General features: G+C 37.3%; 1 protein-coding gene across 7 annotated transcripts in view; it reads right to left on the bottom strand.

Moving 5' to 3' along the window:
- USP34 (ubiquitin specific peptidase 34) overlaps nt 1-27,909 on the bottom strand; it is a 176,598-nt gene that overhangs the window by 39,690 nt on the left and 108,999 nt on the right. For 4 of the 7 annotated variants that reach the window (XM_084798362.1, XM_084798363.1, XM_084798358.1 and 1 more), the window contains exons 39-57: nt 26,664-26,719; nt 26,432-26,552; nt 22,056-22,239; nt 21,329-21,492; nt 17,933-17,998; nt 14,488-14,634; nt 14,345-14,401; nt 14,182-14,259; nt 13,614-13,708; nt 11,253-11,425; nt 10,161-10,314; nt 8,127-8,205; nt 5,592-5,645; nt 5,398-5,493; nt 2,764-2,828; nt 2,602-2,677; nt 2,464-2,511; nt 2,285-2,350; nt 339-419 (exon numbers count right to left, since the gene is read on the bottom strand). In XM_084798362.1, coding sequence (XP_084654488.1) covers nt 339-419; nt 2,285-2,350; nt 2,464-2,511; nt 2,602-2,677; nt 2,764-2,828; nt 5,398-5,493; nt 5,592-5,645; nt 8,127-8,205; nt 10,161-10,314; nt 11,253-11,425; nt 13,614-13,708; nt 14,182-14,259; nt 14,345-14,401; nt 14,488-14,634; nt 17,933-17,998; nt 21,329-21,492; nt 22,056-22,239; nt 26,432-26,552; nt 26,664-26,719 — 1,860 coding nt within the window. The remainder of the gene's footprint in view (nt 1-338; nt 420-2,284; nt 2,351-2,463; nt 2,512-2,601; nt 2,678-2,763; nt 2,829-5,397; nt 5,494-5,591; nt 5,646-8,126; nt 8,206-10,160; nt 10,315-11,252; nt 11,426-13,613; nt 13,709-14,181; nt 14,260-14,344; nt 14,402-14,487; nt 14,635-17,932; nt 17,999-21,328; nt 21,493-22,055; nt 22,240-26,431; nt 26,553-26,663; nt 26,720-27,909) is intronic. The other 3 variants (XM_084798364.1, XM_084798359.1, XM_084798360.1) reach the window with 2 other exon arrangements.

Raw genomic sequence — 27,909 nt, 5'->3', positions numbered from 1 at the left:
TAAATTCCCTAACGATTTAAGGAAAACAAAATGATCCATTTGGCAATTTAGACATTTGGCACAAAATGAATTTACCCTATTCACATAATGTAGGACTGCAATACTCTAGGTGCACTCTGTTAAGGATGGAAAATGAACTGGCAGTAACAGCTGGTCTTACTATATATAAAGAAAAAGGTTCCTGTCACTTCAAAGTGACAGGTGGTGCTAAAAGAGCTAATAAAAAACAAAAGCAAATGACTTTTATGAATCAAGACAGAACTTTGCAAATTACTTTTTATAGGCCAATTTAGAATAAACTGAAAACCATTTCTCTTGTTAAAGATATCTTTCCTTACCTGTCTCACAATTTGATTAGGACACTTAATTAGTATCTGCATTGGCCACCAGTCATCATCAGCCATGCGGTCTAAAAACCACTGTAAAGAAAAATAGAACATGATTTAATACTCAAATAATACTTAAGTTAAATGAGATAACAAGCTACACAAGGATATGTAAATGTCACGAACTATTAAATACTGAGGATCACTTCATTATAGGACTCCACAGATGTCATTTCTATGCTTTAAAAAAAGGCAATCTGACATACTTAAAGAAAAGGAATAGCAAGGGGCATGGAGGGAAAAAAAGGCAACTGATAGATAAAAAGAAATTTAAGAGAAATGTGATATGTACACCTCATCTGAACATTAATTCAAACCAACTGAAAACAGCTTACTAGCATCAGAGAAAACTAGACACAGTGTAAGTATTTGCTGAAAGTAAACAGAATGTTCAATGCTATTTATAAAAATTAAATTGTGGTTATATATTTTTCAAGTTCTCATCTGTTAGATATGTATATACTGACTAGTTATTATTAAATATATGAAGTGCATGCCTGTAATCCTCGAACTTGGGAAGCAGAGGCAGGAGGATCAAGGACAGCCAAGGCTACCCAGAAAAACTCTCTCTTGAAAAACCAAAACACATCAGAAGAGATGACTCCTGAGTTTGCAATGTAAGCATATCTACTGAAAGAAAGTGGCAGAGAAGAACATGGGAATGAAAAAATTACTCTTTCAGATATACGTATTTCCCATATTTAAAAATTTTATACAACTTCTGTTGATCAGATTTTCTTTTTACAACACTTCAAGGTAAAGTAACAGTATAAGAAAGCAAAGCCTTCAACTAATTTTATCTTTTTTGTACTATACCACTATCTCCCCTGTCTGAAAAAAATCTAGAACTTGCATTACTAGGTTTATACTTCCTTGGTTGTTAACCAATGACTGCGTTAAAATAGTACTTCAGTTATCATTACCTATTAGTAAATTATCTCTAGAGACACAGGGTTTCTTTGTGTAGCCTTGGCTGCCTGGTCTCAACCAGGCTGGCCCAGAACTCAGAGAACCACCTCCCAAGTGCTAGGATTAAGGACATGAGCCACCACGCTCAGCAATTATACCTCCAAGATGGAGGGCAAATATTGATCTAATACAAAAAAGGGTAAAGGAACATCTGCAGATGCGAGTTTAGCTCAGTGGTATAATATTTGTATAATATGTAAAGCCTTGGATTCAAAACACAAGGCATAGCGCGCACCTGTAATCCCAGTACTGCAGGGGCAGAGAAAGGCATCTCTCTGTAAGGGAGGCAGGGGGCAGGGAGCAGGGGATGGGATCTCTAAATGTATATGAAATATCACCAGCCTTTTTGTTTGTGCATTTTGGGGTTTTGTTTGTTAATGTTTTGAGACAGGCTTTCTCTGTGGAGACCTGGCTGTCCTGGACTCACTCGGTAGACCAGGCTGGCCTTGAACTCACAAAGGTCCGCCTACCTCTGCTTCCCCAAGCACTGGGATTATAGGAGGGCGCCACTGCACCGGCTCAACAGCCTAAACTAAACACAAAACATATACATTTTTGACATATATATATCTATTCTGTTCCAGACTGGCCTTAACTCATGATTATTCTGTTTCTCCCACCTGTGTGCTAGGATTACAGCTCTGCAGGATTATGTCAGACTGAAATGTTTTTCATACTTGTGTAATGCTGGAGGGTAACTAGAAGACTATGAAAATGAGTTAATACTCAATGTCCATTACGGACCTGAAATATAAGCTGTGACTTTCTAAGTGATAAAACATAAGAAAAATTTACACAAGATCTTACGACTCATGATAAATAAAGACAATTTTTCCCATCATCTAGGATTTAAAAGAAAACAAAAACAAAAACAAAACAACCCTTCATATTGGAGAACTTAAGCTGTGCAGTACCTGTTGTCACCTTACCTCACAGGCTGCTTGACTATTATTAAATTGTTTCGTCAGTAGCTCAATCCACTGAAGCATTGTTGGCTAAAAAGAGAAATGAAAAAATGTGACTCAAGACACAGACTTTAAGTCAATAATAACAAACACCAAAACATAATTAAAACTTAATTATGATTAAGTAAAACTTAAAGACATACCTTCTCTTTTGAATGAATGAATGTCTCTAAAACAAAGGAAGTACTTAACTGTTAAAAAAAAAAAGATACAATTAAACAGGAAAGATTCCATTACTAGAAAGCAGTAACTATGGCAAAGCTATCTAAGCCTCTCCTCACCTTTGCTGTCATTAGGGACACAGCCTTAGGGTCTGGTAATGTACTTGGAATACAGCTGCACAGCTGCCACATAAACCTGGAGTTCAAAAAGGGTTAATGTAATTCTTACAGAAGACTTTCTTTGGGAAAAAAAGGAAAAAGACTAAATTTATACAAACTTACCCGAAATATGTGTGTTCAAAAATGTTTTTGTCTTGCAGAAATTGCATGTTGTCATGCCAAATCCACTGGAGAAAAGAAAGTTAGCATTTATCAGAAAGCAGTTTATTTAATATATTTTAACAATATTTTTATTTACACCAAGAAAACGCATAGCATAAAACCTACAAAAACAACAAACCAAAAAATATGCATTTAAACTCATTTTGACTTTCTATCCAAGTATAAGAAATATAAAAGTAGTTACTAGGGACTGAGACTGTCTCAGCCACTGAGAACATGTGTTATTCTTGCAAGGAGCTGGTCAGGTCTCAGCAATCCACAGGAAGCCAGTGCCCTCTTCTTACCTCTGTAGGCACTAAGCAAATACATGGCGCAATACACAAATACAGGCAAAGCACACAGAGGAAAACAAACAAACAAACAAAAAAAAACACCCTCTTAATTTTAAAAGAAAGTTGGTTACTAACTGTACCCTTTTTACAAGTTTTTATTTGATGTGGACGTGCGTACTTGCATGGACATGTATGTATAAACACTAGAGTTACAGGGGGCTATGAGCCACCATGAGGGTGTTGGGAGCCAAACCCAGGTCCTCTGTTGGAGCAACAAGTACTCTTAACTACTGAGCCATTGTTCCAGCCCCACAACCTTTTAAAAATTGTTATTTATCTGACTATCTCAGTGATCACGGGGTTTTTTCCCTTTCTTCTTTCTTCTTCTTCAATCACGGGTTTTTAACATTAGTTAAGAATAAATTAATAAATAAACAAAAAATTAAAAAAAGATTTTGAAGTATAAGCTCTGAAATCATGTCTAAAGAGCAAATGTGTAAGATAAGAAAATGTGGGGCTGGAGAGATAGCTTAGCAGTTAAGAGCACTAACTGCTCTTCTAGAGGGCATGAGTTCAATTCCCAGCAACCACACGGTGACTCACAACCATCTATACTGTGATCTGATACTCTCTTCTGGCCTACAGGTGTACATGTAGACAGCACTGTATACATAATAATAAATAAATCTTAAAAAAAAAAAGAAAAGAAAATATAGTCATACTCCATTTTGGTAAAGACAGGTTTTAAAAGCAGAAATGTATATTCAAATATAAAAATAAAAATTCTGTAACACATATTATTTAGACATTAAACAACAACAATTTCTGATTAGGCCAAATAGAACAATGATGCTATTTTTGCGTCCTCTTATTCCTTAGAAAATTCTAACAATTCTTCCAGCCTTTGTCAGAAAGCTCTATAGTAACGGTATCTTTTGGTACTGGGGGCCTTGTGTAGCCTAAACATTTGGCCCCAGCCTTTTAACTTTGTTTTATTTTCCTTTCCTAAATTTTGAAATAGTATCTAACACTGTAACTGCCTTAACATCACAGCAATCCTCTGTATGTCCTCCTTAGTGCTGGTATAGCAGACATGTACCACCATATTTAGTAGGCGGGCTCATTCTCAGTTGATGGTGCTGATACAATTCTGCACTGAAAGTATTCCTCTATCTCTACCTGCCTTCCTAGCCGGCTGTTTTAGGGCTACAGTTCAAAGTAACTGGGAACTTACATGCTTAGTCAGTGAATGCCTCGTGCCCACAGCTTTTGAGTATTTGTAGCCCCTGGATGTCTACAATGCTAAGAAGTCATAACAGCATTCAGCTTATCTTATTAGAAACCTTGACAGCAAGAAAGCCCCATGTCAAGTTTCTTTTATTGTTTTGTTTTTGCAAGTGTAGCCTTGGCTGTCCTGGCCTTATTTGTAGACCAAGCTGGCCTTGAACTCAGAAACCCGCCTGCCTCTGCCTCCCCAAGTGCTATGACTAAAGCTATGTGCCACCACCACACCCAACTCAATTTCCTAAGTCTAGTTCTGATCTGACTTCTAGATCCATGTTTATCTCTGGTAATCTAGTGAAAGTCGGGCTCGTAGTTGTAAGTTTCTCGGCCTACCTAAGCACTGCATGTCTCACAGGTAAGAATCAATGGCGGTGTTCTACTTGTTTCTCTGATGGTCCTTTTTGTACTTTATCAATACAGTGTGTTTAAAGTAAAATGGGTGTATGTTTAAATGTTAAACTACTATGCTGTATTTTTAAATCTTCCCTAATCATTGTTTAACCTCATGTTCTGGCTTTCTTCCTCAACTCACTAATCATTACAGCACTTACAAAATACACTAATAAGCACTGTTTTGCTTAAGGAATTTAAGGTGTGTGTGTGTGTGTGTGTGTGGAGAGAGAGAGAGAGAGAGAGAGAGAGAGAGAGAGAGAGAGAGAGAGAGAGAGAAGGATAAGTGTACATGCAAGTACAGGCACTTTCAAAGCCCAGGAGTGGGATACCATGGAGCTGAAATCACTGGTGGCTGTGAGCGCCCAGGCAGGTCCTGGGAACTGAGGCTGGGTCCTCTCCAGGAGCAGCAGCACTCTTCCCTGCTGAGCCATATCTCCACAGCGCCCCACATGTATTTTCATTCACATATTGTAAGTTAGTACTTACATGATTTTTTTGGTAACTATGCTAAGATACAAATGGATTACAGATATTAATGCTGCTCTGCTTGTTTTTATATTGAAGTATTTCGTACACAAACACCTAACATAATTTAAACAATTTCTAAAATCAAATTGATTTTTACCTCTAGTAACTCTGATGAAACATCAAATTTGTACTCTCTGCCATTTTCTTCTTCTGGTTCCATGCGTTTATAAAACAGCATATATGCACTATGAGTCTTTACAAAGCAAGAAGAAAAATACTTAAAATTTTGACAAAGTATAATTTAAAATAAATAATAAAAACCTTAAATTATTACATATGAAAAAAGATCACCTTTTCAAAGGAGAAATCCATGAATTTATCTGTAACCGAATCATAGGTTTTTGTCTATAGAAAAAAAATTACTCAGTAAGATTTATATATACATTATTTCATAAATGCTTATGTAAAACTTTAAAGTAACCTTGTAGATAACTTTAAAATAACAATGCATTCATAAAATTTCAACACAGATACTGGAAATGTATTTCAGTGGTAGATACAGCACTTGTCTCTTGATACACACACACACACACACACACACACACACACACAAATAATAATAGTACTAAGTGTCCAACAGAGCTTCGAATATGTATCACAGTATTAAAGCGGCTGCCCAGCACGTATAAAACCATGGATTGAGCTACAACAGCTATGAAGGGAAAAAAAAAAAAAAAGTCCTATACATTTCACAAATTTGGCTAATATATCCTAACATCATTGTGCAAATCTTTTACGATGCCGAATACTAGAAATTGCGATAAAAAATGTTATATTAACAATAAAAAACAAACAAAATAAGTAAGAGCACAGCAAGGATAGTTAGTATGGGCCTTATTTTTCTGAATATGGTTAAATGGAAACAAGTACTAAATATAATATGTATTATAGATAACTGAAATAATTCATATTTTTAACTAAAAGAAAACCACTTTAGTTATTAGCCAAAATGTTAAAACTGCTTGCCCTGGCAGTTTTCTCTGAATATTCCCCACTCCCTGCTCCCATAAGTGTTTGCAGACCTCTACTGCTGACCCTGATTCAAAAGTCATGACTGTCTTCAATTTCCCTCTTGAAGCTGCCAAGACTTACAGCTTGCCTACTGTGTAGCTGTGTAATTTCTCAGAACTGAATGTAATGATGCTCAAGGCTAAAAATATTTTTCTCTAAGTACTTAGCCATTTACATCTTTGAAAATAAAAAATGTGAGTCTCAGAGCTACACCTTTTTGCAGATGACATGGACATGTGCGAATACAGATGAAGAATGTAACTCAAGGCTGGCAGGAAAAGGGAGAGAGAGGAAGAAGCCGACAGGGATAGCCTAGACTGGAGTGGTACAAGACAGACTCTGAGACATAAAGAGGCTATCCGTTTCACATAAAGCCAACCACGCACGAAATAAATGCAGAGAGCACTGGAAGGCTTCTGAGACTACTAAAGGCTGCCTATAAATGCCCAGGGAAAAGAAGAGTCTATTAATAGTTCTGGGTAACTGGAAGTGTGAAACAAGAAATGAAAGCTTCTAAGAATACAATACATTAATGATGATAATAAAAGTCAGAGGCAAAAATTCTTGAGAACAAAGACTCAAAATGTTCAAGGTACTAGGACCAGAAATTTGCAAAACTATTGGATAAAAGAAGAAATCTGACTGGGCATGGTGGCGCACACCTGTAATCCCAGCACTCAGGGAGGCAGAGGCAGGCGGATCACTGTGAATTGGAGCCCAGCCTGATCTACAAAGTGAGTCCAGGACAGCCAAGGCTACACAGAGAAACCATGTCTCAGAAAACGAACAAACAAACAAATAATGTTTTCTAGGAATAACGTCTAGAGATGCATCTGGTTTAGACATAGAAGACTACTCAAATGGTTTTTTAAAAAACACACTAAAAAAAAAACAAAAACAAACAAACAAAAAAACAAAACACATTTCCAAATTGTAAGCCTACTATTGCATTCAGACTGCAGATAAGAAGGAATGAGAAAGCCTTTTGTTAAAAAGTGTCTATCTAGAAAATTTTTAAAATAACCACTGTTTTTAATTTTAAAAATCGTATTGCTTATTTATGAAATGGAACTGACATCTAATAATTGAATAATAAAACTCCATGGTTTTATTTTTGTCTTTTTTGTTATTTTGTTTCTATTTTATGCATATTATCTCACTATGTAGGTAGCCCTAGCTGTTCCGGAACTTTCATTATAGACAGGCTTTGAACTCACAGAGATCAAACTCCCTCTGCCTAGGATTAAATGTGTGTACCATCACTTTCAACCCCAAGAATGAACTCTAACTCTATGTCAGGTTGAGTCTTCCTTTGGGAGCACTGAGCTCAAACCTCAAGTCCTCCAACACCCTAGGCAGCTGTACCACCACTGTGCTGCACTTAGGGGAGCAGCCAGAGACAGAACACTGTTCTTTTGCTACATTACTGGTGTGGCCCAGGTTGCTGGCTATAAAGAAACAATTATTTCACATTATTGGAAATCAACTTCCTTGTGTTAAGATTTTCCAGATTATGCTCTAATCCCATATGCTTTTAAAATAACTAGTATGTTTAATCATAATTACACAACCACTACAATTCAATTTCTATCTTATGATTTAATTTTTTTATCTTGCTTTCTTTACCAAACTATGGTTAAAGGCAGAAATAACAATTTTTAAACATTTTTAGTACCTGGTATACACTGCAAACACATAAAAAAATAAATCTTAGATTGAATAACAGCAGATGTAAGGATGTTAAATGAGTATATTAATGAATTTTGTGATAACTAGAAAACCACAAATCAGTTATAATTACTAAAGCATACTTACTGTCATCTCACCACCAAAGCATTCAGAGGCAAGCTGAGCAGAATCAAAAGGTTTTACCTCAGCATCATTAAACAGATACCTAAAACAGAGTACACGGCACTGGTCAATGTGTGTACTGGGCATCTCCAGGAAAGAATTAGTCAAATATCTACGAAGGGCAATTCTAGTAAGTTCTTGTTTTTCTAACTATAATCTAGAAACTAGGAGTGTAATTTTATAACAGTCAAAACCACCTTCAAAATCTGACCCACTGGGAACTGTAGCTCAATGACAAAACATTTGCCTCACATATGTGAGACAATGGGATCTACACACAATCTGACAGGTTCATTAACTATTCGACATTAACAAGAATAAAAATAATGTACTTAAAATCTAACGTATAAAGTAATTAGGTAGGGGCTTGGAGAGATGGCTCAGAGGTTAAGTGCACTGGCTACTCTTCCAAAGGTCCTGAGTTCAATTCCCAGCAACCACATGGTGGCTCACAGCCATCTGTAATGAGATCTGGTATCCTCTCCTGGTGTGTAGACAGAACACTGTACACATAATAAATAAATAAAAATTAAAAAAAAAAGTAATTAGGTAGGAAAGATTAAGCAATGTGATAAGATAACAGACATAACATTTTAAAATATATGAGCAAAACAATGTGATATATTCATGGAAATATATCCAAGTGGATAAAAAAAAATATATAGAAGAGGTGGGATGAAGAAAAATAGTTAAGTGAAATAATATAATTAGTTTTGGTTTTGTTCTGGTTTTTCAAGACAAGGTTTCTCTGTGCAGCCTTGGCTGTGCTGGACTCGCTTTGTAGACCAAGTTGGCCTTGAACAGTGATCCACCTGCCTCTGCCTCCCGAGTGCTGGGATTAAAGGTGTGTGCCACCACTGCCCAGCTAATAATATACTTATTATAATTACTCTGGCCATGATGTCTGAAACAATCAGAAATAATAGCTAAATGTACTTATTCTGCTAACTGCCTGCAGATCAATGATAGGAGCTATGCATGTTGTCCAAAGCAGTATTTTCAACGATTATAAGAAAAGCCTAAGCATGCACACAGCATCTACACATGGATACTTCCTAAGGACACAGAAAGACTGAAAAATAGTCATTATTTGTGGTGGATCCTAACTTGATTAAAAACTAAATGTATAGAAGTAATAAGTTAAGAGGAACACAAAAGTGTATAAATGTCAGTAACTAACTTCTAAATAACACAGAGAAAACATTGTAACCACTGAACAAGAGGCAGAGCTTCAGAAAAAAATAAACAAAGGAGTAAGATTTGGTGGGTACTGCCTAATGGTAGTGGTGTACACTTTTAACTCCAGTACTAAGGAGGCAGACGCAGGCAGATTTCTGTGAGTTCAAGGCCAGCATCATCTACAAAGCGAAGTCCATGATAGCAAGAGCTGTTTCACAGGTAAATTCTGCCATGGAAACAAATAAACCCAAACAAACAAATCATATTGGTGGGTACAATTTTATCTATGAACTACTTAGATTGTTAATAAAAAGCTCATTTTTGAAAGGAAAGCATTTATCAAATTCTCTAAATTTTAAGAGCACTGGCTGCTCTTCCAAAGGTCCTGAGTTCAATTCCCAGCAAGCACATGGTGGCTCACAACCACCTATAATGAGATCTGGTGTAGGAAGAACACTGTATACATAATCAATCAATCAATCAATCAATCAATCATTAAAAAATAAAGAAAGTTGCCTGCAATTAAACATTTTATTTTTCTGGACCACCAAGATGGCTCAGAAGGTACAGGCACTTGCTGCTACGTACAACAACCTGAACTGGATCCCTCGGACAACACAGCAGTCTGACTTGGATGCATCCACCTATCTCCCTACTATACGGACAAAACACACATACACAAAGAATAACTGCAGTTAACATTTTCTTTTCCTAATTTCATAGAAGTTTTCAGAAAACTAAAGAACTCATCAGGCACTACCGTAAGCACATATGCTTAGAAAGCGGGAAACGGGCTTTAGGAAGGCGCTCGTAACTCACCACTTGTTGCTCTTGTAAGCATGTGGGTTGACTATATCTCTGATGAAGCTGTAGTAGTGCCCACCGTCTGCTGTTCCTGTGTGAACAGTCACCCCGATCAAGTCGTATTCATAGCTCTCTGTGTCTTTCGAATGATCACTGACGTCTTTAAAACCTGAACACACGAGATATTAATGTTAGTCATTTTGAAAACACCTAAAAATATCATTTTAAGGTTACTTTCTATAGCCAGGAACAGTGGCACACGCCTGTAATCCCAGAACTGGGGAGGCAGAGGCAGGAGGATCTCTGTGAGTTCGAGGCCAGCCTGGTCTACAAGGTTAAGTCCAGGGCAGTGAAGGCTACACAGAGAAACTCTGTCTTGAAAAAACAAGCAGACAAACAAAAGATTACTTTTTATAAGGTTTTATGTACAAAAAAGAGATAAAAACCTTTATATATAAGATAGTTATATAAAGACTATTTGTTAGGCCATAACCTGATACAAGAAACATACAATTAACAGAAAAATTAACCATGCTTCATCTCAAGAAAATCTTAATTCCTCAAGACCTGTGACACATTCGTTGTATCTGGCAATGCATTACAGTTTCAGGTTCAATGTAAGACTTACTACCTAGACCTCAGTTTTTCAAGGGCATAAAGGCACTGGAAATAAATAAATAGCTAGAACATGGTCCTAGAAAAGTCTAAATATTTATTAAGTAAGTGAGTAAATATATTAACATTGTTAATTTCCCTTCTGGAATGGAGAGATGGATCAGCATTTAAGAACACGGCCTGATTTTCCAGAGGACTGGGCTGGGTTACAACACCCCAATGGCGGGCCACAACCATCTCTACCTCTAGTTGCCTCTGTGGTATTGTATGTATGTGGTGCACAGAGCACAGAAACAACTCTTTGTTTATATTTTTCATTTCCCATTTTGTGAGGCTAAGCATATACATATTAAAAATACATTTTAATAAAAAATTCTTTTCTAAGATTTTATTTAATTGTGTGACCCATGTAATTGCCATTAACTTTTGTCCCTCCATCCCATTTCCTTATTAACAGAGATTTAAACAGAGAACTGAGAAAAACAAATTTACCTTCTTTCCTGTCATTCTTCCCCATTAGGAAATCTTCTGTATAGGGTGTCATATCCAAACGTAAAGGGAAGGAAAAGTGTGTATTCACTTTCTCTTTCATCATTGTGACCATATTAAATGTATATCTCATAGTATTGAAACTCAGAATACGAGGTAATTTCTTAAAACAAGCCCTGAGAGGTAGGGGAAGATAAAAATTTGTTAAATACCTTATTTTAAATATACCTTAGCTCTATTTATAGTTGTGCTATACCTACCTGAATAATCAACTAAAACTAGTGATTCTAAGCCCCAAAATGTTGTAGTGTGTGTGACTGAGGTGTGGGGGTGTGCACTTACCCATTGAGTTGGTTATGTTAGGAGTCATCTATTGTTCTTCATTTTATTTCTTTAGTAGTTAAAATATTTTACTCACTTTTATGACTGTGTGCGTATATATGTGTAACTCTTGTGTCTGTGTGTAGGAGGAAAGCATGTGCCACGGATCAGGTCAGAGGACCATCTGCAGAAGCTGGTCCTCTTTTCACAATGTGTGTCCTTCCAATCATCAAACATAGGTCGCAGGTCTTGGCAAAAACTGCCTTCACTCACTGAGTCATCTTAGCGGCATTTTACCTTTTTGTTTTGTTTTGTTAAAGAAAAGGTCTTTCAATGAACCTAGAACTTGCCATTTTCACTGTTGGCATCTTCCTCTTTTAGCTCTACAGCACTAAGGCAGGAGACGCCCATGCCCATGCTGGTTTTCACATGGGTGCTCAAAGTCCAAACTTAGGTGCCCTTGCTTACACAGCAAATATTTGTACTCTTTGAGCTAGCTTCCCAGCTCAGTTTTAAAAGCTCTTAAAAATATATTTATTTGTACTCTTATGTATGTACATGTATGTGAAAATCAGGAGACAACTTTCAGGAGTCTGTTTTCTCCTCTCACTCTGCTGAGGCATGGCCTCTTGTTTCTGCTGCACTGTGTATGATAACAGATGGCCTGTAAGCTACCAAGTGATTTGCCTCAACCTCCTATCTTGTGTCAGGAGTGCTGAGATGAGAGATGCACACACCACCACATTCAGAGTTCTTATGTGGGTTTAGTGGGTGAACCCAGGTCTTTAGGCTTGCACCATACTTTTATCTGCTGATCCATTTTATTGGCCCCTCTAGCATTTGAACAGTCAAGGAAAGGGCTAGGAAGATTGCACGGTTGGTGAGGCACCTGCTATGGAACGTGAAACACTGAGTTCAGATGCCTAACATTCACACAAAAGCCTAGTGCAGTGGCATGTGCCTATAACCCCAGCACTGGGGCGAAAGAAAAAGGAGGATCCATGTTCAGTAAGAGACCTTGTCTTAAAAAACAAACAAACAAACAAACAGGATGGAAATACCCAACACTGACCTCTGGTTTCCACATACACATGTATATTACTACACGCATGTACACTCACATCATACAAATACAAATTAATATAAATTGTGAATTATAAAGGACTAGAAATACATAAAAGTGAAAGACTATAAAATTATATAACTTGATAAAGGCAGTTGAGTTTTATTATGGTTTTTCTGTATGTGTTTTTCCAAGAGAGGTTTCTGTGTTTAGCCTTAGCTGATCTAGAACTCATTCTGTGGACCAGGCTAGCCTTAGATTTAATTTAAGGTTCATGTTATCTATATGTATATCAGTGTGACTGTCTATAGGCAAGCCATATGTGGAGGTATTCAGAGGGCCAGAAGGGCCTTGGATAAACTGAAGATGAAATTACATTTTTGGGTTTGTTTTGTTTGTTTTGAGACAGGGTCTGAGTATCTAGCCCTGGGTGTCCTGGAACTCAGTATGTAGACAAGGCTGGGTCTCAAACTCACAGAGATCTGACCACCTCAGCTTCCTAAACACTGAGATCACTCAGCCACGGTAACACATAGGTAGTTATGAGCCATGGGGTGTGGGTACAAGGAAATGAACTCAGTCTCCTGAAGAAGAAAAAACACTATCATCTACAGAGCTATCTCTCCAGCCCCTATTTTTCTTGTGCGTGTATGTGTGGCAGGGCGCTCTGAGTCAGTGTAGATGGACACAAATACTTAGTCTTTTTATCTCTCATGTGTCTATCCTAAGAAAACCAGACTTCTGTAAAGTTTAGAGAGTCTCACTTTCTACCCTACTGTATGTGTTAAAGTTCACCGAATAATAAATGTTACTGAGTGATATTTAGCTAGTATTACCTGAATCCCTCTATTTTACTATTTTTCACATTTACACACAGTTGTCATGAAAGGCCAGTATTGGCTTATCCTAGCTTTAGTTTTTCTTTTAATTCCACTAAGTAGTTTATTAATATAGTAGCAATTATACTTCAAAAAGCATACCTTTTTTCAGCTCGGACTTTCTTTCCACAATGAGAGCAAGTGTACATATTGTCCCCTTCTAAGGTGTCTTTAATAGTGACTTCATCAAGAGATTCCTGCATATAAACCCACATTTGGAAGTTGACATGACATATAACATGCAATATGGTCAGAATGTACAAAGGAATATCAATATAATTATTTAAAAATATTTATTTATTTATTATGTATACAGTGTACACCTGAGCACCAGAAGGGGGCATCAGATCACATTATAGATGGTTGTGAGCCACCATGTGGCTGCTGGGAATTGAACTCAGGACCTCTGAAAGAGCAGACAGTGCTCTTAACCTCTGAGCCATCTCTAGGGCCCTTAAATTTCATTTTTTTACGAAAAGCAAATTCAAATTAAATTGTTTTCTCATGCGTTAAAAAGATATCGACATTTTGACTGGGAATTAGCCAGTTATATGGGCTATCTTTAATACTAAGTAGCAAAAACATGAAAGAAAATACATGAAAACAGCGTGCGCGCATGTGTGTGTATGTAAAGAATAAACAACCTCAGATTATGTACGGTATCACTCACATAAATATTCTTCATATCTGCCACCTGGCACCTCACAGTATAAAACTCTTCAGCAGTCTGACTAACATGTTCACAATCCTGGATGAATCAAAAAGTGAAAATTAGCAATTTATTATAAGCCCCCCCCCCAAAAAACCTATAAAGCAACAACAGATGTACTTACCAAGGATACAACATTGTTTGTAATTACACCTCCAAACAGGCTTTTGACGGTATTTTTCTTTAGTATAAAACAAATCAAAGTCAGTGATTAAAATTTAAATCTGTATAAATCTCAAGCAAATGTTTCCATATTCTGGTACTAACCAGCTCTGGAGACATCTCTTCAACTTTAGTTATCAGGTCTGTAAAGAACTCCGTCATATCCTTCTGCTCCCCGGTATTAAGAGGCTGCTTATCCATTGTGTAAGTTTTACAAAAAGGTCTAGGGTTATATGCTTTGCACTCACTCTCCTGCAAGAGAAAAGGGGCAGGAGGAAGAAATATCAAGTAAGAAGTTGCCAAAACAAAATTCTTGAATGAACAACAAAAAATTCACACAGAGTAGAACATACCATGATGCCACTACCTGGACGGTTGAGGCAGGATCATCACAAATCCAAGGTTAGCTTTGGATATACAGAATCAGAACCTCCTGGGTACACAGAACCAAACTATCGAAAACCATAAATGTGTGTGTGGGTGCGTGTGTACACACACACACACACACACACACCTACCTCTGCCCTCACACAAAATAAGGTAAGAACAAAACTCAAAACAGCAATGCAGGTGATAAGCATATGAAGGGTGCCCCGCCACCACCACCACTAGGTTTCCTGCAGCCTGCACTTCTGTTTCAGAGCCGCACATGTTAGGACTGAAGAAGCATACTCCACAAGACCCAGCTGAAGAGGGCTTTCCAGACATCCCTTCACTTCATTTGTCTGAGCTGAATGGTGTTTTCAGTGTGATGGTCCTAATACTGAGATCTTAAGTTCACCTAATGAAATTACTATTGCAACTCAAAGAACTCTCAGACTTTAATTTTAAAGGATAACATAAACTTTTGCAAGCTGATTATGTTTTATGTAGACTGAACTTTAAGAAATGTTATTTAAAGCACCTCAGATTAGAACTGGGCGGGGCAGTGCATTCCATTTGATCCCAGCACGAGGGCGGCAGAGGCAGGAGTGCTATTGAGTGCTAAGTCAACCTAGTCTACAGAGTGAGTTCCAAGATAGCCAAGGCTCTACAAGGAAACCTTATTTGTGGGGGTGAGGCAGCGTCTGGTTTTGTCACTTCAAACGTGTCCTATCTCTCTTAAAAGGAAAATTTAAAAACCAGGGCATAGTAGTGAGGTGCCTATATTACCAACATTCATATAGCTGGGACAGGATTTTATTTTTTGCTTCCCTGCCCCCACCCCAGAGACAGGATTTCTCTGTTTAGCTCTGTACACCAGGTTGGCTTTGAACTCACAGAGATCTGCCTGCCTCTCCTCCTTGAGTGCTGGGATTACAGGCGTATACAACTGCACCCTGCTGGGACAGTATTTTAAGTACAAGGCAACACTGTATCCCCAAAACAAAACATTAAAATTCAGCATCAAACAAATGTATTTTCTATTTTGTTTGAAAAAAAGAAAAGAAACACATATATCCAGTCTTAAAATACAGGAATACTTATGACATTATCTCTCCTGAAGATTATAACAGGTAAAACTTTGTCTCAGAGGTAGAAGAGAAACATGGAAAATTGAGAAATATTTTATTGAATCTAAGATCTCTAGTTGGTTAAACAATAAGAAGAAAACGAAAAGACGTCCTGAAGGAAGAGTGGTAAAGGCAGGAGGGATAGATTAATAACCAAACAAGTGGAAAAGCAGCTAGGCAATGGGCTTACGGTGGACAGGGCAAAGCTGGGGAGGCGGCATGAGTAAGACCCTTAATACTACCCCTAACAAACACCCAATGTTTAAAGCAGGTTCTACCATCAGTGTATATGCTAAGTGGTCAGCCCTGAAAATATATAGATACTGTATGTACTAATATTTAGGAATGTATATGTATAGATATACACATATATGCACGTAATAACAATTGGTTTCTTTTAAAAAAAAAAAAAGGACACATTTTAGAAAGAGAACAGGGATGGATATATGGAAGGGTTTAGAGGGAGAAAAGGGAAGGGAGAAATGTAGTTAAATTATATTACAATCTCAAAAGTGACTTAAAATAACTACTATTAAAAATATTTGTATTTTAAACTGTATGTGTGTGCGCACGTACCATGTGTATATCTAAGGAAGCCAGAACTGCATCTACAAGCTGTGAAATGACTGATGGGAGTGCTAGGAGCAAAACTCAACATACTTATAAGAAAAACTAAACAGTTTTAAGTGAAGCATATCCATTACTTTTATACCTGTGGAGATAAGACTTAAGAGGGACAGAGAAGACCAGTAAGAAAGCTGGCATAAAAGAGGTAAACCATTGTGTTGGCTAGTTTTATGTCAACTTGACACACCTAAACTCCTCTGAGAGGGGGGGCCTCAATTGAGAAAATGCCTCCGTAAAATCTGGCTGTATGCAAACCTGCAGGGCACTTTCTTTCTTTTTCTTCTTCTTTTTGTTTTTTTTGGTTTTTCGAGACAGGGTTTCTCTGTGTATCCTTGGCTGTCCTAGACTCGCTTTGTAGTCCAGGCTGGCCTCGAACTCACAGCGATCCTCCTGCCTCTGCCTCCCGAGTGCTGGGATTAAAGGTGTGTGCCACCATGCCCAGCCAGGGCACTTTCTTAATTAGTGATTGATGCAGGAGGACCCTGTACATCAGGGTGGGACCACCCCGCTGATGGTCCTGGGCTCTTTAAGAAAGCAGGCTGAGCAAGTCATGAAAAGTAAGCCAGTGAGCAGCAAGCCTCCATGGTCTGCATCAGCTCTTGCCTCTAGGCTGCTGCACTGTTTGAGTTCCTGCCCTGACTTCCTTTGATAATGAACAGCAATGTGGAAGTGTAAGCTAAATAGATCTTTTCCTCCCCACGTTGTTTGTAGTCATGGGGGTTTCACTGTAACATAGAAACCATAACTAAGACAACCAATGATAAGAAAAAGACTAGAAACGAACGACAAGTTAACAGGACAAAAGCAACTCGGATGTGATTGCTAAAAGTCTTTAGAAAAAGCAGGAGCATCTGGACACAGAGGGTCTGCTCAAACTACTGTACCAACCAAGGACAGTGCACGCAGTAAACCTACACTCCCTATTCAGATCTAATCAATGGACAGCGCAGTCTCCACAGGTGTGTGGAGAGCGGGGAATGACTCTGACGTGAACTCGGGTGCCCCCTATTTGGCCACTTCCTCTTGGTGGGGAGGGAGGCCTGGTGGCACTCAGTGGAAGGGAAGCAGGCTATCCAGATGAGATCGGATATGCTGTGGTCACATGGTGGGGAGGAGGTCCCCTTCTGTCACAGACCTAGGGGAGGGAAATAGGGTGAAAGCAGGAGGAAGGGGAACAGAAAGATACAAGTGAGGGGATAATAATTGAGATGTAATCTGAAAAAAATTATTTAAATAAAAAAAAAGAAAGAAAAAAGAAAAAAAAACAAGAGGTAACTTAAAAAAAGAAAAAAGAAAGAAAGAAAGAAAGAAAGAAAAGGAAAAAAAATTCAATTTGAAAACAAGTCTTAACAAAACCAGTACAAAATTTAAGGTTTTTAGGTTTTGTTAAAGAATAATCATTACTTTTTATCCACATTTTTCAAACATACCATTAAATATGTAAACATTTTTTGAAGTTCCAAGAGAGTGGTTTTGTGCTTCATATCTTCCGAATACTGAAAGTCAAGAGAAAACTTGGTCAACACACTAACGGTGGCAAGCAGACCATCCTAGCAGACGCACACTATGCTGACTACCTCACCCCGTCATCCTTTCAGCTGTACCCAAGAAAACACCTCACAGCTCACTCATTCATTTACCATTATATCTTAGAAAATCATCCAGTGACAGCCATTATTATGAGAAATTGAATATAAAGAGGATCCTTTTTCTGTATTGTTGTTTTTTGTTTCTTTATTTGTTTTCAAAACAGGGCTTCTCTGTGTGTAGCCCTGGCTCTACTGGACTCACTCTGTAGACCAGGCTGGCCTTGAACTCACAGAGATCCCTGCCTCTGCCTACGGAGTGCTGGGATTACAGGTGTGCACCACCACAGCAGGCTTGATACTTGGCTTTTTACATGGCTGCTGGGGGTCAGATTCAGAATCTTGTGGCTTCCCTGGCCAAGTGCTTTGCCGCACCAAGTCATCCTTCCCTTATAAGACAGACAAGGTCTCCAGTTGCTTATGATTGTGTGGTGGTTTGAGTAAGGCTGTCCCCCATAGGGTCATATAGGTGCTCAGGCAGTGGCACGACTTAAAAAAAAAAAACTGGGAGGTTCAAATTTGCTGGTGGAAGTGTGTCCTGAAGGGTTTCAAAAGCCCAAGCCAGGACCAATGGCTCTCTATTCCTACTGCCTTGCGGATTCAGATGTGTAACTCTCTTAACTACTAGGTTTGCCTGGGTGCCACTAAGCTCCCTGCCTTGAGGATAATGAAATAAATCTCTGAAATGTTAAGCAAGCTCCAATTAAATGCTTACGTTTATAAAAGCTGAGTTGGTAATGGTGTCTCTTCATATTAATAGAGCACTGACTGAAACAGCCTAACCCTTGAAATCCTCCTCCCCTACTTCTCAAGTGGTGGATTTACAGTGTGTGCCATCATGCTGGGGTTAAGAGTTAGTTCTGAATACAGGCCTTTTAGGAAAGATCCAAACACATGTCAAACACTGAGCAGATGAAACTAGATTTCAATTCTAGTATTACACTAACCCTGTAAGGTAGGAATTACTACCATTACAAATTAGCTAGTTCTGAAGCTCCTGAGAGTGTCATGGCATATTAAAACTCTACCATTTGTTCAGAATGATACATCAGAGATTTGTGCCAATCTTGTGAGAAATAAAATCGATAATTTTGCTGTTTAAGAGCTTGTTAAGGTTACAAAGTAAGGATTAAAAGAGAAAAATCTGTCCAGCATACATTAAAATTGTATGACAGGTTTGAATAAAAGGATTAACATATTGGCAAAAAACAAAACAAAAAACCCCACCTATAGTATATATACTTTCAAAGACAGGCCTGATTATCTTATGAGATTATGAGAAATTGTTTAAAATGTAAACTTATAAAATATAACATATCTAATATATGCAGAAAGCAATTCCAGAACCTGGGAGGTAAGAGCAGTTCAATTTATCCTCAACTATACAGTGAGTCCGAGCCAGCCCAGGACACAAGAGAACTTTTCATAATGATGAAATAAATCAGTGTTTTCTATTTTGAAACATCCCCCTCTCTCCCCCTCCCCCTTCCTTTTCCCCTTTCCCCCTCCCCCATAGCCATGGCTGTTCTAGAACTCACCATGTATACTAGGCTGAGTCCAAACTCAGAGACCTGCCCATGTCAGCCTCCCTAGTGGCTGAGCTTAATAGGTCAAAATTCAATTTAAGAAAGATTTATGTCATTTTTGATTCTGGTGTGTGTGTGTGTGTGTGTGTGTGTGTGTGTGTGTGAGAGAGAGAGAGAGAGAGAGAGAGAGAGAGAGAGAGAGAGAGAGCGAGCAAGCAAGCGAGCGCGCGCATGGGGTGAACACACGTGCCTGTGGGGGCCAGAAGTAGGTATTGGATCCCTTGGAGCTGGAATTACAGATGGCTATAATTTAGCCTGATATGGGTGCTGGGAACTGAGCACTTGTCCCTTCAAATAACGGAAAGTGTTAGCTATTTCTGCAAATGTTACGTAGAAGATCTCATCAAAATAAGCCCATCTTCCTGTTTTTTTCTTCCATTGATGTTATTTATTGATAATGTTAAAAATTTAAGGTATTCCAAAGCATGAACACGAAGCACCAAAAAGTATAAACAAGTCACTATCTAGAAGGGAGCTAAAAATCACTGAAAAAAGGACACTTTGATAACTATTGTTTGTTGATGTTTTGGTTTGGTTTGGTTTTTTGAGACAGGGTTTCTCTGTTTAGTCTAGAATATTCTGGACTTATTTTGTAGACCAGGCTGGCCTCGAACTCACATCGATTGACCTATCTCTGCCTCCCAAGTACTGAGATTAAAAGTGTGAGCCACCTCGCCGTGCAACTGGTTTTATAAAAGAAAAAATACAAGCCTGGTGGTGGTGGCCCATGCCTTTGATCCCAGTACTCATGAGCCAGAGAATCTGTGAGCTCAAAACCAGCCTGGCCTACAAAACTAGTTCCAAGCCAGCCAGGGTTACATAAGCAGACCATCTCAAAAAAAACAAAAACAAAAAAAACAAAAAACAAAACAAAAAAAAAACCCCAAAACCAGAAAAGACCAAAACCAACAACAATACAGATGAGTCCACTCATTTTAGTTTCCAGACTTTCTATAAATAAACACAGTCATTATGGAACTATTTTCAGTTATCATCAAAACACTGCAGTTTGAAATCCAACACAATCATCAGTTATCATCAAAACACTAAAGTTTTAAATCCAACATAATGAAAAACAAAAACCTAAACTTATTTGAGTATAATATAAATTCAAAAACTAAAAAAGCAACTAAAACAAATTAAAGGATTCAAACAAGGTCTACAGCATATTACAGAAAAAAAGAGAAAGCAAAAAAAGCATAAGAGGCCTTTCGTCAAGAAATTATAAAAAACTTAAAAAACAAAGACAGTTAAATAAGGTTAAAAAAAAGAAACCAAATGGCAAAAACAAACAACATGCAACTGTGAAGATGTTACTTATAGGCTCATTTACTTTAAGTAAGAAACTCAAATATTACTCTACTTGATTACTCTACATGATTAAAGCTGTATTTATTTTTCCTGAAATACAATATCAGCTATGCACACTAAACAAATGATGTTGTCCTTTGAAAATTAAATTATACCACATAAGGAACCTCCAAATAAATGTAAACAAAACTAAAATCCACTAAATAGTTAGTCAGGATATAACAAAAACTACATTTTTCATGTTTTTGGCAATAAGCAATATATTATTACATTTGATATTTATATATCAAATACACTAACTAAATAAATATTTAAAATTTGGTTTACACTTTGAAAACTCTACCTTAGCAGTGAAGACAGCTTGCCTTGCCTCAGGTATCATATAAAGCTGTTGAATAGTGGAAGCCAGATAGCAAGTAGCTCCAAGATTAGTCAGGCCAACAAATCGGCATTCTGCCCGCACATCTTCATGAGGCCAGTAGTCCCATTTATAAGGTGCATGGGCTGCTGAGAAAAGAGGGAGGAGAAGATGCCCCCAAACAAACTTAAACATATCTTGCTTTGATTGGCAGCTACTACCTCCATTGATTGCCTAATTAATATGTATAGATTATAATTTAAAATATATTAAAAACATTTTAAAGCATATTAATCCTAAAAATTCAGATACATCATGGCTTTATTTTACTTGGTATTGGCTAACTTTATGGAAAGAAACCTCAATTTTTAAAATATCTAAAGGTTTCCTACATTTTTCTATTAAAGACAAATGCTGAATATTCTACTAACAATGTATGTGAAAAAGTATATTAAAGTGGGTTCTTCCTTTAACCTTTTTTTTTTTTTAAAGATTTATTTATTAAGTATACAGTGTTTTGCCAGCATATACACGAAAGGAGGGCACCAGATCTCATTATAGATGGTTGTGAGCCACCATGTGGTTGCTGGGAATTGAACTCAGGACCTTAGGAAGAGCAAGCCGTGCTCTTAACCTCTGAGCCATCTCTCCAGCCCCCTCCTTTAACTTTTCACTGAGTTCAATTAATAAGGATCAAGGAAAGAGTGCTTACACTGCATGTGCTGTGCCATAACCCAGTTGTGCATTAGCCTGTAGTTCTCAACAGACCCTTTCACCATCTCTACTAGTAAGTCATAAGCGGCAGCTCGTGAGGAGTGTGACTTGCACTTGGGCTGCCGTCGGTCCTTTAGACTGGGCAACAAAAACAGAAGATTGAAGATATCTCTTAGAAATTCCTAGGAGGTAAGAAGAAAGCAAGCATGTTATCTAAACTTGGATATCAATTATATTCCAAATATAGTTAACATACAAAATAAACTGGACAATGGACTAACTTACAATTTACTAAAATAATTAGCCAAAGGTTTACAGTAGTATCATAAATCATGTGACTGTTCTTTTTTTTTTTTCCAAAGAAAATGGTATAGAAGGGACCTAGCTTTTACTTTTCCCCTCTTCAAATTTCCCACCTACCCTTATAGATTCTTCATGCACAGCATTATTATTGTCTTTTGTAAATTACCAAGATATTCTATCCAGGCCCCGTTATTCCTTATTTGCCAAGTCCATCTGGTTACCAGTAAGAACAGCAGCACCTCATGCCAGTGAGTGCCAGTCATGCTTCAAAGTCCACAGTACAAAGCACAAGCATTAAGAACTTCACTAGTAGCCAGGCAGTGGTGGTGGCGCACGTCTTTAATTCCAGCACACGGGAGGCAGAGGCAGAGGCAGCCAGATCTCTGTGAGTTCAGGGCCAACCTGGTCTACAGCGCGAGTTAAAGGACAGACAAGGCTACACAGAGAAACTCTGACGAAGAAGAAAGAAGAAAGAAAGAAGAAGAAGAAGGAAAAATAAGGAAGAAGGAGGAAGAAGAGGAAGAGGAGGAGGAGAAAAAAGGAGGAGGAAAAGGAGGAAAAAGAAGGAAGAGAAAGAAGGAAGGAGGAGGAAGAAGAAGAAAAAGAAAAGGAGGAGGAGGAAGAAGGAAGGAGGAAGAGGAGAAGAACAAGAAGAAGAAGAAGAACAAGTAGACGAAGAACAAGAAAAACTTCACTAGTGGCAGACATCAGTTAGGGTAGAAGCTGTGAACCATTTTCCCACTACCTGCTTAAGATTTACCATAAGACAGACCCAAAATTTCAGATCCTTATTTACAACAGACTTTACTCCCAAATTGAATCTGTGTAATACCTTTTTGATTATAAAGCAGAGATGAAGATTTCATTACACACATTTTAATACAGACTTAAGCACAATTAGAAACAGAGTTGCTTGGAAGAATGTGAGGCACAACCCAGAGCATGAGCGTAGGCAGATGAGCTTACCCAGTTCATCTTTTCCACTTTTCCTTCTAAAAAACGTTTTTAACTCACTGACTGAGAACTCCATAACTGCACAGCTGTATTGTGACTATGTCTACCCCTTATGTCCCTCTCTACTCTACCCACCTAATGTTTACTCATCTTGCAACAGGTGTTTTCCCAATTTCATGTCCCGTTCCCCCTCCCTCTCTCCACACAACCCCCCCCCTCCTCTCTCCAATGTCTCTCCCTTCCTCCCTTCCCCATGCTTGGTTTTTCCAAGACAGGGATTCTCTGTGCAACCATGGCTGTACTGGAACTCACTCTGCAAACCAGGCTGGCCTTGAACTCAGAGATCCCCCGCCTCTGCCTGGGATTGGATCCCACAGACATGGGTGAAGGCCCATCCTCACTGGAAGCAACTATTAACTGGCATGTTCACTTACTGCTTTCTAATTATTTTTCCTTTGTTCTTCACCATACCTCATAGGATAGTGGACTAGATTAAGATTCAAACACCATCACTCGTTAGTAAGACTGACATTTGGCTGCAGTCTGAAACATGACTTGTAAATAGCTCCCTACATGAATATCAGACTTTCTTTCCTTAAGAGAGAGAAATGGCTCACTGTACCTAACTGCATGTAGTTCACATGAAATATGTTTTCCTTTTAGAAATCTTGAATTTAAGTAACAGGAAATATAGGACATTATACTTTGTCACATTAAGCACTGAGAGAATTAACCATGTTCAATGCCACTATAACAAAAACTAGCCATGAGTCCATTGAGTCCTGTGAGTCCTAATGAATCACTACACCTGGGGTGGTATTGGGAACTCAGCACATAGGAATCAAAACACAAAACACTTAAAAAAAAAAAAGTTTGCTACTGGGATGCTTTCTTCTTATGTCTTACTACCAACAAACAATATAAATCATACTTTCCAAATTTGCAAAGAAAAAAAGAGATTGGCTAAAAAATATGCAAAGTAATTTGAGTTTAATTTCATATAAATGATCCAAAGATGATATGATTTTATCTATTTTAGGATTCAGAAGTGAGATTACGGTCATGAAGAAACAAAGCAGCATGTTTACCTGCACTGGCAAACAAACATTTCATAAGCAAGTTGAATTGACTAATAAAAACCTTAACAATAAACTCCGTTTGGCAGTCAGCTTAAATGTAAAAAGAAAATGAGCTCTCTTGCTATACTGATTTTGAAAAAGTATACTCAAAAAAAGATTTATTTATTTATTTATTTATTTATTTATTTATTTATTACGTATACAGTGTTCTGTATGTATGTAATACCAGCAGGCCAGAAGAGGGCACTAGACCTCATTATAGATGGTTGTGAGCCGCCATATGGTCGCTGGTAAATGAACTCAGAACCTTTGGGAGAACAGCCACTGTTCTTAACCTCTGAGCCCTCTCTCCAGTGCTCCACCTCCCACCATATACTTAAAGCCTGTGATGAAATTATTTGCCAGAAATGCTGAGCCACTAAATAATTAAATGAACATTTTTGTTTTCTTTTTTTCTGAGCCTACCAAGAAAGTAGGTAACTAAACAAAAGAGATATATTAACACACTCATTTAATAGTAAAATTAAGGCAATTTCAGTAAACTTCCCAAACAAAGAACTTACTCAAACCTGAGAGAATTTATTTTGTTGTCTGTTTATTGAAACAGGTCTGTCCCTCTAGGTAGATCAGGATGACCTTGAAGTCCTAAAGATCCACCTGTCTCTACTCCTGAGTGTGGGGATTAAAGGTGTTCGCTCACCATCACACATATGCCTTACCGTAAATGTGCCCGTATACATTCACAGGAACACACTAACAAAATGTAGACGACTACCCATATTCCCAAGGCAAGAGGACTAGAACTCAAGGCCAGCCTTGGTTCCAAATCAATCATGCTCAAGACCAGCTTAGGCTTCATAAAACCTTGTCTCAAAATCAAACAAAATAACCTCGGTGAGGGGGAGGTAGTCAGCATGAAGAGATCCTTCCTGTAATAGCTAATTTGTTTTCTTTTGTACTTTTCTGCACAATGTTATAAATAAAAATCAACTTAGTGTGTTTATATTATTGGGTAAAACTTTACATAACATTTCAACAACACATTTATACATCTATAATTCCCATAGAAGGGAATGGTGGGAAAACGTTAAGAGGGCGTTGAGAAAATAGAATACAGCATAAAACCTTTGTTTTGTTTTGTTTTGGTTTTCGAGAAAGGGTTTTTCTGTGTAGTTTTTGCTGTCTTGGACTCTGTTTGTAGACCAGGCTGGCCTCAAACTCACACTTACCTGCCTTGCCTCTGCCTCCCTGAGTGCACTACCTCACCCAGCTACAGCAAAATAAATATTGATTTCAATGTGTATTAAGAGAGCGAACACAAAAGGCAGTATGGTGATTTCTAGGGAAAAACAAAAAAACAAAGTACCTAAAAGTGGCACATGGCTCAAGTCCCTCCAAGCCTACTACTCACATAAAAAGAATCAAATAAATACTGGTAACAAAATACAATATGGGTAGTGGGCTTTGTTATATAGAGTCTTAGAACAAACAAATTTTAGCTACACAGATACACACGTAAGTCGTGGCATTATTTTGCTTATTGTTTATAACAAAATAAGTAACCTCAAGATAACAGCTCTCAAAGTCAGAACTAATTTCTTCACTGTGGGAGATGAGCAAAGTGCCAATGACATAGTAGTAATTAGGAGTTGCAAATACTCGATACACACTTCATGGAATGCTTTCAAATATGAAAGCAGGGGCAAAACCAGTACAGACCAAATGATCATCACTAATTGACTCTTCTATGTGAGGGCCGTAGTCCACAACAGAAAACACATGTAAGAACATTTTCTTTTCTTTTTTAAAACATTTTCATATAGGAAAGATTAAAGCAGACATTCCCCTAAGGAGCATGAATTAAATGTTTTTACATTCTAAATATGCTTTCTATGTTCAATGTTAATTTATTCGGACTCCATCATCAAATTCCAGCAAACTTTGTTTGGAAATATTAAAAAAAACAAAAAAACAAAAAAACCATACAATGTAAAAAAGAAGCTTCAGTTGTATTTCATACACATGTTTTAAGACATACCTGTCCTTCTCTTGAGAACTTGAAGGGTGGTTTGTGTTTAATAACACTGGTTGCAAGCCTTAAGAGCCCGGAAAGCCCATCATCTTCGATATTACCATCAAGGTGATCAAGGATCTCCCTACTATTAAAAAAAGGAAACACAAACGGGGAAAAAAAAAAAGCAAAGATAAAATAAACATATTCTTTTATCTCTGTTCAATAATGTAATTATTAATTCAGCATCAGATTTTACCTGCGAATACAATCAGCCAAATGTCTTGCCAAGGCATCTAAATCAAGGAGTGTTGTCTTAAAGCAAAAAGAAAATACAAAATTAAAATATAGTATTTTTATGTTTGGTATTTCAAAGGTTAGAAAATATGAATTATTTTGGTATATATGGCTTGTACAAATTAAGCTATAAACTCAATGTATCTCTTCTGCTACATGGTATCACAAACAAACAAAACTCCCATAAGTTATAGATTTAAATGCATCACTAAAAGACCATTATGATAAGCTGGACAGTGGTGGCAACTCAGAACTCAAAACGCAAAAAAAAAAAAAAAAAAAGATAGCCACAGTAGTAAATTAAGGTACAACAGTAAAAAGAGGTTTTTTTGACCACATTTATCACAATATAATTTACACATAGGCTGGTGATGTACAGTACACTGTTCCACTTCTAACCTCCATTTCTACATTTGACCTAAACTTTAATAAACTAAAAATTACAGCCAATTTCTGCCACTTTGAATTTTATAACTGAAGAAACGAAGTAAAACCAGACTTCATAAATTCAACTCAGTATAACATGATGTTTTAAAAACCTAGAATTCTAAAAGGGAAATTACTTTGACTAGAATTAAATCTTGTTTATTAGCACACATAAGCAGGTAATGGCTGATTTTTAAAAATTGTTTATGTAGTTTATCTACTACTAAAAAGTAGTAATTAAGTAACTTGATCAATATAAATTTTGTAATTACACCCCAAATTAAAAGGCTTTCCCAAGTTGCTTATAAAACTAAGCAGCACAGAGCACAAGCACCAAGGCTGGGTCTCAGGAGGACACACTGCTAGACTTTAACTTGTACGTGCGCAGAAGTTGAGGAAGCATCCCAAATGTTGAAATAGATTCTCTTTATGTTATTCTCACTTATTTAGAATTAACAAAGATACATTTCTAGCTTAACTAAACTTATATATGGAGGAAAATAGAAAGTCTATGTGGCAAGTTTATTTATTTGTTTTCAATATTTATTTGTAGCTGGAGGTAGTAGGGAACACTTTTAATATCAGAGCTTATTTGTTCAAAAGAAAATGTTATTTTTATTTTAGGTTTTGGGTTTTTTTTTTGTTTCTATTTTTTAGCTTAAAATAAATTCAATTGAAACTTTATTTTTTCATATGTTTTGAATTGTTACATATTTTACAAATGTTGAAATTTATTTTACACATTCAGGAATTTAAGTCCACCTACTAAAAAATGATACATA

Source organism: Acomys minous (assembly GCF_964271855.1).
Source record: "Acomys minous genome assembly, chromosome: 10".
In the NCBI taxonomy this organism is placed as follows: Eukaryota; Metazoa; Chordata; class Mammalia; order Rodentia; family Muridae; genus Acomys; species Acomys minous.
The sequence above is the reverse complement of the archived record's forward strand: the minus strand, read 5'-3'. Positions and strand labels throughout refer to the sequence as shown.